The following is an 11398-nucleotide window of genomic DNA, read 5'->3' as shown; positions in this document are numbered from 1 at the left end:
TAAATTTAACATTGAATAGTCAGAAATTCAGAATAACGTGAAGCATTTCTTCACCAGTTCTGCATTATTGAAGATTCAGAAACTTCACTATTGCATGCATTGCACATTTGCACCTAGTCAACATTAAGCAAAACAACACATCTGTTTAATCTCCACCGTCGATTCCTAACACATGCACAAATCAACGGTTATAACAGCATGCTATGACACCATTGAGACCAAAGCAATTCCCAGAATCATACGTTTGAAAAATTCCAAATAAAGAAATCCCACCTTATCAAGATTTTCTTCATAGCTAAGGCTATCTCTTTCCTTTGTATATAAATACTATATTTCCGAGTGTTTCAAATTCACAGGCTTTTCAATAACAATTTGCATTTTCTCTAAACCTATTTTTCAATTTCCATTTTCATAACATGGTGAGCTGATCATAACTCATCAACTTTCTTATTACAGTCTTTGTATTGTGCACATTTATTACCAGATGTTGCATTTGTCTTGTGTAACATGGTCTGAAATTTATACTAACTGATCACTTATTGTTGTTTTCTTTTCTTTTCATGTTTTGCAACAACAACAGTCTCAAACAATCAAGATTCAGGTATGTAATTTATTTTTCAATCACTTGCATGTTTAATTCTACAGCAGTACAGCTACATGGTTTTTAGTGATTAGTGTCAAAATGTCTGATAACTATATTTCATGTCTGCAGAATGAATTTGAACGACCATCCGAAAGAGTCAAATGTGTGGATTTGCATCCAACACAACCATGGTAAGTTGTTTAACTCATTGGAGCTGTGAATTCATCACCAAATCGTTTGCATTGCAAGTTCCCTCCTATTTTGTACTTGATGATCAATAATGTGCAGGGCTCTGCTAAGTTTATACTCTGGAACTGTGTGCATTTGGAACTATCAGTCCCAAGTAAGTTCAACTTTTTTCTTCTTTTTTTTGTTCAAGCTGTGTCCAATTCACAATATATAGATATTTGAAGTGCCTGATGAAATTCTGTTTTAATAATATAGGAAACAGAGAAGTCCTTTAAAATCACAGAATCACCAGGTACATTTCCTTATTCCTTGATAGATATAAATTTAATTTTCTGTGAGTTTCTTAATTTTGTCATATATGAATTGTCCGTGACTGTATGCAGTAAGATGTGCAAAGTTTATACGTGCAAAGGATTGGTTTGTCGCGGGAGCTGATGACAAAATGATTCACGTGTACAACTACAGCACAGAAGAAAAGATTAAGGAATTTGAAGCGCACACAGACTATATCAGGTCACTGGATGTGCATCCTAGCCTTCCATACGTGCTGTCATCGTCTGATGACAAGCTCATCAAGCTCTGGGACTGGGAGAAAGGTTGGGAATGCACTCAAACTTTCGAGGGACATGATCATTATGTTATGCAAGCAGTATTTAATCCGAAAGAGACCAATACCTTTGCTAGCGCGTCCCTTGATGCTAAAACAATGATATGGAATCTTGGATCTCCTGATCCTAAGCATGTGCTGGAGGGCCATTCCAAAGGAGTTAATACTGTTGAATTCTTCGTTACTGGAGATAAATCATTTGTCGTCACAGGCTCTGATGATTTTACTGCTAAGGTATGAGAATGTCATCATTCAACTACAATCACTGACAAATAATTTTGGGATATGTAAACATGTAAAAATGTACAATCAGGTGTGGGACTATCAAACTGGAACTTGCCTTCATACGCTAGAAGGCCATACTAACAATGTCACTTCCCTCCGTGTTCTTCCCAACGTTCCCAATGGGCCACTAATAATCACAGGATCAGAAGATGCAACGATTCGCGTATGGAATGCCACAACTTACAGGTACTATGCATTAAATTTCTTTACAACCATTGAACCATTTAATGACTCATGAGTACTGGATAATCAAAGTTTAACAAATTGTTTTCGTGGACTTTAGGGTGGAGAAGACAATAATCAGCAAATTCGGAAGAGTTTGGACAATTGGATGCATGACAAGTTCAGCTCAGTAAGTCTGCTGACACACTATATAAGCCATGTCTACATGTCCTTGTAAAAGATTTTAGTTACTACACCTAAAATATTGATCCTTAATATTTGTGTCAACAGGATTGTAGCTGGTTGTGATCAAGGAACCATCATAGGAGAAGTTATATATGCTTCAACTTGAAGATTATGTGTATTTCTCTCTCTGTCCGGTGAAAAGCTACTCAGCTGTATTTCTTATTGCTTCTATGTTGTGTTATGTGTGTGTTTTGTAAGAATAACGCTGTGACAGTCGGAGAAATATTAAATAATGTTATTGCACTACAATAAATGAAGAAACTCCTGTGATTTGGTATTGTGGAAGCAAATGTGTTCATGTTCTCTCAGAATATATATTGTTTTACTATCCACTCTATGATGATCAGAGAAGATGAGATTATGCTCTGGCACTATTACACTAGTGCACAATTATACAGGAACGAATAGAGTATGGCAGTGTAGAGATGATCTAATTAGCAAGAAAAACACATTTAAACATATGTATGAAGTTGTGTTTGAGGGTAAAATGTAAACTTGACATGGATTTGTTGTTTGTATACAGCTCAAGTTGCATAATCTGAAAATAATAACTTGCATCCTTCCACATCTCCTGAATTACGAAGATATTTTAAAAATCATACACCATTCTAAATGAGACCACCTAGTTGGTTAGGCACTTGTGATTCCGTAAATTATCCTCTAAATAATTTTTTATAAATAAAAGTTTTATATATTCAAATTTTATTATTGAAAATAAAATTATAGATATAAATTATATAATTATGCGATTAATGATTTCTTTTAAACACAGTCAACGTACTCTCGAATCATGTGTCCAAAATCAACGAAATTATTTAATTTTTTGAGATGGAGATAATAATAAACACACTTAAATATTATTAATATACTTAAACATAATTTAAAATCATGAATTTTCAAATGATAGATTAAATTTAAATTAATACATCATAGATTATTATAATATTATAAAATATTCAATTTTTAATCCTAATCCGATCATCCGATTTTAATTTCAATTTTATTTACATACTCAATATTGAACATCAGAAGTTCAATACTACAACTGTCACTCGGGGTAAAAAGCCAAACACACATGTTTGTAATTTTATCTATTTTACGTCTTGTTTAGGTCTCGGCTGAACCAAATACGCACACTAATTAAGCATCTCTATACTCTGCTTAGATTCTTCAAAACCCACAAATAATATACCAGAAATTGTATACATAAACACAGATATAGGGACAGAATGAATGTGAGTTTGGAAGGAGAAGAGAAACTGATACTAGTACCATACATGAAAGAACATGTCCCAAAGTACCATCAATGGATGAAAGACCCGACCCTTTTAGCTGCTACCGGGTCGGAGCCCCTCACTCTTGATCAAGAGTATGAGATGCACCAGTCATGGACCCATGACCCATCTAAGCACACTTTCATTGTTTTGGATAAAGATTTGATCTTGCCACAATTTGTTCATGGGCAAGCCCATGTTGAAGGTTCATTTCTTTTTTATCAGCTCTCTGGCTTAAAGTTTGTATTTTTTATTTTTTTTTGGTGTTGATCAAGTAAGATGCCAGGGTTTGTTGTTATGATGTTGTGCTCTAGTTTGTTGATTTGATATGAATGTTTATTTGGTTCTTTGTATGGTTAAGGCATGTGTTTTAGTTTTGTTTTGTTTGTGAAGATTGTTTTTTTTAGTAAAGGTTAAGTGCCAAGAGAATATCGGTATCCACTACTCGTGTATTGTTGATTGTTTACGGTTGAATTTGAGGTATGATGAATCAGTTAGTTTGTTTGTTTGATCATTGATGAATTGATGATAAACTGAGGGGTATTTGGTATTGGAAGTATAGGAGGACTGGAATGACTGGTAATAGGCCTTGAATTTGGTTGTTCTGTAGCTAATAGTGTCAAAAAGACCTTGCTATTAGTATAATGTAACTAGTGCATCGTTAACGAAACGTGATTTCGCAAAGTTGTCAAGGGGTTAATGGCTGGGAATGAGAAAAGGGCTAAAATGAATATTTCTCATGACTTGTTAAAATTAGTGTGGCAGTTTGAAATTGTAATGAGTTCGAAGGAAAAACCTTCACCTTTGAAGTTGTAAAAGTTGAAATTTAGGATGAAACCAAAACTAGTTGAGAAAGATATCTGTGCAAAAATTTGTGATTATGAAAATTATATACTGAATCAGATCAATTTATAGTTCCAGCTATGTATTCACCTGTCCGTTAGAATTTTTTTTTAGCATGATTTTGTTTTACCTGTAATTAAAATTTATCTCTTGTTATAATGCTTATTTTGAGAATTTTAATGCAATCTTTGTTTACAGCTATGGTTGGTGATGTTAATATCTACATGAATGACTTGGAGGATTCTCGTATAGCAGAGATAGAAATAATGATTGCTGAACCCAAAAGGTACTTGCTTACACTTCTTGCATGGTTGCACAAATTTTCATCTGGTGTCTAATCTATATCAGAATTTGGTACTTTAGCATTTGCTTCTTGCCAGTATCTTATGTCAACTGTTATTTTAAGTACATTATATTGTTGCCAAGGTCTAAAATAATCATGTTTAGGATGTAGACGTTTGTTGAGACCTAAGATGTTGTGTAGAGTTGGTTGGCATTATATACAAAAGAAACAAGATTCCAGACTATTAAGATAGCATATATACAGGACCTTAAAATAAGTTAACATATGAAAGCGAAGAATGAAGTGAAAGGAGATTGATATATTTCTGGCATCTTTCTTAACTTGCGACTCCACTAGCCCTGTATATCATGTATGTGTTCTGTTGAGTTCAGGTTCAGAATATGCAGGTCCAAGGACCACTATACACCTTTGATAGTTTTTGAATGCACTTAAAACCCTTGCAAGTATTGTTATTATTACAAGTTATGTCAATTCCTTTTAAGTCCTGGAATTGTGGTATAAGATTGTTGCAATATTTTCCTTTCTTCATTACATATTTTAACAGTTCAAAAAAGAACCAAGGAAGTATTTACACATTCCTGATGCACCATTTATTTTAAACCATAGATGCGCCATTGTGCTTTGACAGCAAGATTGCTTAACATTAAAGGAAAACTTGTGCTTGTATCGTTTTGTTAATGGTGAGCTTTTTATTACTTCTGTCATCCTTATGAAAATGCAGGCAATGATTGTTATGAAGATTTGTATTTATATACTCACAATTATTATTTTTTTAATCAGCGTGGAGCCGTCGGCTTGTCAGATTTGTCATATGGTCCACTTTTCCAATCGTCTGCTTTTAAGTTGTATGTTCATTTCAAGTTGTTTTGACATAACTGATATAAGCCTTGGCATCCTTTCACAGGCTTATCTGTATATTTCTTCTATGGCTGTACTATAGAAGCATATCTCTTGAGTTCTAAATAAATATTTAAAGGCATTAATTAGTTCGTGAAGACTACCTTTCTTCTGATTCAAATTTCAACAATATGTAGAACATTCTTTGCTTGGCTGCACTTTGTGCAACCATGACATAGCATTCCTGTCAGAGTCTTCTTGTCATATTCTAGAGGAGTGTTTTTTTTAAAAGAAATCATACACTTGTTTGATGTGCCGGTGTGCTTGGTAAATGTCTTATCATGTTAATTCTCAATAATGTAGTCGTGGCAAAGGACTTGGGAAGAAATCAGTTTTGATGATGATGGTGTTTGCAGTTGAAAAGTTTTGCATTCACACTTTTCGTGTTAAAATTGGAGAATCAAATGAAGCTTCCCTCAGATTATTCCGAAAATTGGTACTCGTTTTTGCTATATATATGTATATATAACACACATAAAAAAAAAACACAACACTACTCTGACGGTGTTGACCAAATGTTTTAATCATGTGTAGGGATTTGTGGATGCTTCTTATAGCAAAATTTTCCAAGAGGTGAGCTAACTATATGTCAGGTGTCTAATTGTGCTGCAGCATCTTACAATATATAATTCTTTTCAAATAGTTATCTGCTCAAATGTATGTGTACGGTTATCCAACATGTTTCCTTGTCCACATGCATATTAATGTATGACGCATCTATTTGAGAAATAACCCGGAGCCACTGATATAATTCATTGTCTGGTCGCCAAAAAAATTGCATATTGAAAAGTAAAAAAAAATAAAAAATTATCAATTGGCCAGTAAACTTTTTTTTCTTCTATATGTTTTGGACAGGTAACATTGGAGTTAGTTATAACAAAGCTAAAGATGGAGGAGCTGCACCTGCTAGCTGGTAAATTTATTGAACATTCTTAATCAAAGAAATATGTCCATCCTGTAGAACTTAATTCTGGACCATTGCTTTCTTTTCCTGATTCAACTTTAGTAATAAGACGTGTACTTCTATATCCAATACATACTATGCCAAAAATTCAAGATCCCCAGTGTCTGTAAGATTTAGTGGGGACCCTGCACAAATGTGAGGATCGTATTATGAAATTGCTGTGGTTCCCAAATGTATGGTAAATCCAATAATCTGCAGACTATTCTGCTACTCCAAAGTTTACTTCGTACTCTGACAAAAAATCAAGGTTCCCAAAAGGTTAAAGATGTGTTGAGAATATTCCATCCTTTTGAGGGACATCATTAGAAGCCAATTTTCCTTCTTGCCGGGCATGATTATGATCAAGTGAACCGAGAAAAAGTAATTTTAATATATTTTGCTGAGATGCCTAAAATATGGAACCAGGGTCCCCTGCAGCACTGGAGGGTTGCAGTCTGGTAATAAAAGGGTATGCTGGCAAAAAGCCGAAAGTGTTTGTCCTCCAACCATACCTGTTTGAGTGAGTTTATGGCTCATGCTGTGTTGTTCTGCATGCCATTGTGGCTTTATCGATGAGATGTAGTTACAGAATATAAAAGTTTTTATTTTGCAAGTTTTAGTGAATTGTTCAACTGCAGACTGCAGAGGCCAACTCCTATTGAAATTTGCAAGTACAGGTACATTTGATCAAAACATCAAAGATAGTTCAAGATTGAATAGAAAATGATGAAGTGTCATAAACAATTGTTCCGTTAATACGTAGTTAAGATTTTCCTGAAATCTGTTTTCGGAAAATATGAGTCAATTATATTTTAATCTTTTTTATATTGGATCTTGCTGCGTGTTTGATGGATCAAAGACCTTCCCCTGAACCCATTCTCTCCGCCGGCCTGTAATATAATAGAAATTTATTGGGTCTTGACCTTAAGTACTATGATACAACTATGCAAGTAATTATGGGCAGCACAAAACATTTCAGTGCTACTGCTACTCGGTCGGTGCTCAAAGATTCAACCCTCCTTGCCATTAATCTGCCTCGTTTTTTCTATTTTTTATTTGCAACTAATATTAATATTATAAAATAATTCATATAACAGCATGTATAGTACTGCTCCCGTCTTTTTAGTTATTCTCATGATTATTGAAGTTAAATCGGCAGGGACAACCAAAAAAAGACGTAGAGAGTATGTTCCGGGAGAAAAACTCGGACCTCGGAGTCAGAGGTACATAAACACAAGTGTCAGGCATATGGAAACACGTATATTAGGCACGGAAGCTGCAACTGCAAGTGATGTTCCAGATGTTGTGACTGGGAATGGGTAAGTTAGGGTTGGTAAATATAGTTATCAAGAGATTTCTATTCTAGTACTGTTACTCTCTTTTTAGTTGACCCAACCAAACCCAACTCAACCAGTGTCTAGAAGCAGACCAGAAGCTATCCTCCGGCTTACGCGTTGAACTGGAGAAAGGACTGCTCAATTATTGTCTTGTGGTGACTCCGCATTGTAGGCCTAAACTAACCCCAATTTGTTGCATCCTTATTTGCCCACCTGCTTCCACACGTTTTTCTACTCTTCTTTCTGTCGTTTTATATCGGTTATAAACGAGAATCGAGATCTCGATTTTATGCGATGTGTTTATCGACTTGGCCATGAATTTTCAGGATTTTTATTGACATCTTTTTGGAACCGATATGAGTTGGTAAGTACCCCCTCTGTCCCATTTAATTGTATACGTTTCTTTTCAACTGCTCGACACGCATTTCAATGCTCTTATAAAACATAGTCTTGTGACTTATTTTTTAGATTTTCTTTTTCTGAATAAAAATATAACATCCAAACTTTAATTCAGAAAAAGAAAATTTTAAAAATAAATTACATAACTACACTTTCCAGGAGCATTAAAGTCTGTGCCGCGTCCCCGTCCCCGTCCCCCAATGTATACTACTCAGGGGGACGGATCAGGGGGACGGAGGGAGTAGATGTTTGTAAATATTTTGTAACAACCCAATCAAATTTATGTATTATTTTGAAGAGGCTTGTATGTATTAAAAAAATTGTTATAAAATGACAGTTTGAAATGATTTGGTTAGAAAATAATTTGATAGGGGAGATTAATACATATATTTTAATATTATTATTTAAGCTATAATCTGATAAATATTATACTCATTTTTTTATTCAATTTGATACCTTTAGTATTTTCCTATTTCTAAAATCGCGTCAAATTTTAATTTTTTTAATTCAATTTTTCAATTCAAAACAAGCCCGAGTGCATTTGCACCTTTATGGCAGCTTAATAGAGTAATAATTACGACCACAAATTTAACGTTAGCACTAATAATTGATTGCCAGGTCTTCATCAGTACGTAACAAGTAGGTCATTTTTTTGACAAATGCAAGAAGATTTCATAACTTGAATATAATACAGCCGGGACAAATCCCCAACTGCTGATACAACCAGATGGTAAAACAAATAACATACTAAAAACAATTAGATGATTTGTTTCCTGATCGTTTAACACATAGAATTTAAAAATTCTTGAAACTAAAAACGAAATCAAAGACATCTCAAGTGATCCAAACTGCACCAACATCTCTGGAAATAGTACCATCGCAATTGACCGTATCACGTAAAATCCATTGTTAGCCCAATGTTCAAAAACAACAATCGTATGAATTGAGATTAGAGAAACGGCACCACAGCTATCTACATACCGGACACCAGCTATAGACATGCCGAAGGCACCCCAGCTATCTACATGCCGGATACCAGCTATAGACATGCCGAAAGTGTAACCCCGTGAAGAATGAACAATTTTTTATTGTGAAAGGTGAGCTCTTGCAATAATCACCACCGTCTCAGAATCAATACAGTCTTTGCAGATCACCAAAAATATCAATAAACTCGTTTTCAATAGATCCAACACCAAATGAACCCAATCACAACCAGACAAAAACATAACAAAACACTCCAAAAGGAGAGACAAGACACACACTCCAAGAGGAGAGACACACAAACACCCAAAAGATTGGGTTTTATTGAAAGGAAATTAACGAGAATAAATGAAAAATGAAGGGGTTGGGGCTTTCCACCGCAGAAAACCAGTGGAAGCCCCTTGGTTTACTTGAAAATGCATAAACCCTAGATGAGAGGAGGGAGGCGGCTGATGTTCACAAGTAGGCCATTTTTAATAAAATTAAAAATTACTACCCGGGCAGGAGCTGTTATACGAGTAAATAATTTCGTCTGATTATTTTGTACGAAATGTAATTTGGAAAACAATAAGAAACTATTTGACTGATTTGTAGTTTCAGACCGCTCCGTCTTTTTAACGGTCAAATCTGAATCCACTTTTGTCCTAATATTCGCTGGCATCGCGCTGTTGAGATTTAAATAATTAAATAATAATAATTGACGAGCATATTTCACGAGCCCATGCAAATTATTTTATACCAACTAACTGCTCACGTTTAATAATAAGCGAGTGAGATCTTATCACTTTTTTAAAGCTAAGCATGTATAAATAACAACAAATCCTACTTTTCATTTGAAATATCAAATTATACAGGCAGAAAGAATATATTCACGTGAAAATTGTAAGATATTTCATTTTAAATTATACAAAACATTTTGCTTTTATCTGATGTTAGGATTGTGTAATACACACGTAGGGAGTTGTTTAACTGTCCCTGTTTCTTTGAAGTTAAATGACCAATTTTTTCCCATTCTTATTCTATATTTTCATAAAAGCGAGGAGAAGTAATCAAACTTCTTATCTTCTTTTCGTCTTTAAACTTTAACCGGAGATTTGAAATTACATCGGTAAGATGTGATTCGTGACCAAATATTTTCTCGATAGTATGTAAAGGGTGCTGATTTATGCACACCCTAAAGTTATTTATGCACACCCTCTTTCTTTTTTGGACGAAGTTGTCCTTAATCCTTTTAGCATTGTTTTGTTTTTTAATTTACTCAATTTATTATCTTTCTTAATATTCATAGTTGCAAGTCTTGAAATGTTCTCTTAGTATCTCCTTTCTTCTATTTGTCCTCCCGTTTCATCGTCAAGTTAAAACCCTAACATTCATGGAGAGTCTTTCAATCCCATGAGCTCAAAGAACTCGAGCACATTTTCGCGAGGTCCTTGATAATCTATTTTTCCATGTGGAAGTAGGATAATGTCATACGAACAATTCATAAGTTTCTGGTGCAGGTTGGAGGAGTGAGATAACAGCAGTCCCCTTGAGAATGTGGATGAATTGCCTGATTGAATTTACAATCTGATAGCTTGTTGAACATGAAGCAAAATGACTCTTAAATTCTGCAGCATGAGATGTCTTTCGATAAGTCTCCAATGACCAGCATTAACATTTTTTTGGTCAAGTGCATTAATAAAGGTTTTTTTTTGTGCTGATTTATGCAACTATGAATATTAATAATAAATTGAGTAAATAAAAAAAAACAAACACTGCTAAAAGGATTAAGGGCAACTTGGTCTAAAAAAAAGAGAGGGTGTGCATAAATAACTTTAGGGTGTGCATAAATCAGCACCCTATGTAAATAGGTGCACTCTCATTTATCATTTATTAGAGCATCTCCAAGGATAATTTCTATATATGTTACCTAAAATATAATAAAATAATAGTTACCTAAAATTAGGGATGAGCATTCGGTCGGTTCGGTCCGGACCGAACCAAACCGAATAGACCGAGAACCGAACTTTGAATTTTTTTCGGACCGAAGTTTTATAATGGACCGAACCGAAATAATTCGGTTCGGTCCGGACCAAAAGGACCGAAATTATTTTAAATATAAAAAATTATATTATAAATAAAACTAAAATTCATGATTTATTTTAAAATTTTCATATTAATTAATCACCCCCAATTCATTAAAGATAGATATAATAAAATTTAAAAATTAGATATTATAATTATAACATATAAGATATATATAATATAAATTAATTAAAATTATATATTTTTTGGACTGTTCGGTCTATTCGGTCCGGACCAAAATATTTTTTTACGGACCGGACCGGTCCGGACCGAATGGACCGAAT

At 34.2% G+C, this 11398-nt stretch overlaps 2 protein-coding genes across 3 annotated transcripts; both read left to right on the top strand.

Annotated features, from left to right (window-relative positions):
- The first annotated feature begins 308 nt into the window (after window positions 1-308).
- Window positions 309-2362, top strand: LOC108221049 (coatomer subunit beta'-3). The gene is made up of 9 exons (XM_017394950.2): window positions 309-419; window positions 581-601; window positions 713-774; window positions 872-926; window positions 1028-1064; window positions 1156-1613; window positions 1693-1850; window positions 1948-2016; window positions 2118-2362. The coding sequence occupies exons 1-9, from the start codon at window positions 417-419 to the stop codon at window positions 2176-2178; spliced, it is 924 nt and encodes a 307-aa protein (XP_017250439.1). The 5' UTR covers window positions 309-416; the 3' UTR covers window positions 2179-2362.
- A 781-nt stretch (window positions 2363-3143) lies between these two features.
- Window positions 3144-8021, top strand: LOC108220054 (GCN5-related N-acetyltransferase 9). Of its 2 annotated transcripts, XM_017393697.2 has the most exons (7): window positions 3144-3551; window positions 4388-4475; window positions 5694-5826; window positions 5925-5963; window positions 6246-6303; window positions 7493-7652; window positions 7748-8021. In XM_017393697.2, the coding sequence occupies exons 1-7, from the start codon at window positions 3302-3304 to the stop codon at window positions 7752-7754; spliced, it is 735 nt and encodes a 244-aa protein (XP_017249186.1). In that variant the 5' UTR covers window positions 3144-3301; the 3' UTR covers window positions 7755-8021. The 2 variants fall into 2 exon arrangements, with proteins under 2 accessions (XP_017249186.1, XP_063950858.1); XM_064094788.1 differs by lacking the exons at window positions 7493-7652; window positions 7748-8021 and adding an exon at window positions 6760-7113 and having other exon boundaries at window positions 3145-3551.
- The last annotated feature ends 3377 nt before the right edge of the window (window positions 8022-11398 follow it).

Source organism: Daucus carota, chromosome 5 (genome assembly GCF_001625215.2).
Source record: "Daucus carota subsp. sativus chromosome 5, DH1 v3.0, whole genome shotgun sequence".
NCBI classification, from domain to species: domain Eukaryota; kingdom Viridiplantae; phylum Streptophyta; class Magnoliopsida; order Apiales; family Apiaceae; genus Daucus; species Daucus carota.
Note: the sequence above shows the minus strand (reverse complement) of the source record. Positions and strands in the feature narration are given on the sequence as shown.

What these genes read in the sequence shown, in the direction of transcription:
- LOC108221049 (XM_017394950.2), top strand. An exon ending in CTCAAACAATCAAGATTCAG is followed by an intron (nt 602 to 712) that starts GTATGTAATTTA and finishes TCATGTCTGCAG; the next exon opens with AATGAATTTGAACGACCATC. An exon ending in CTGATGATTTTACTGCTAAG is followed by an intron (nt 1,614 to 1,692) that starts GTATGAGAATGT and finishes ATGTACAATCAG; the next exon opens with GTGTGGGACTATCAAACTGG.
- LOC108220054 (XM_017393697.2), top strand. Translation starts at nt 3,302, where the DNA reads ATGAATGTGAGTTTGGAAGGAGAAGAGAAACTGATACTAGTACCATAC. An exon ending in TGGGCAAGCCCATGTTGAAG is followed by an intron (nt 3,552 to 4,387) that starts GTTCATTTCTTT and finishes CTTTGTTTACAG; the next exon opens with CTATGGTTGGTGATGTTAAT. An exon ending in GGAGCTGCACCTGCTAGCTG is followed by an intron (nt 6,304 to 7,492) that starts GTAAATTTATTG and finishes TTAAATCGGCAG; the next exon opens with GGACAACCAAAAAAAGACGT.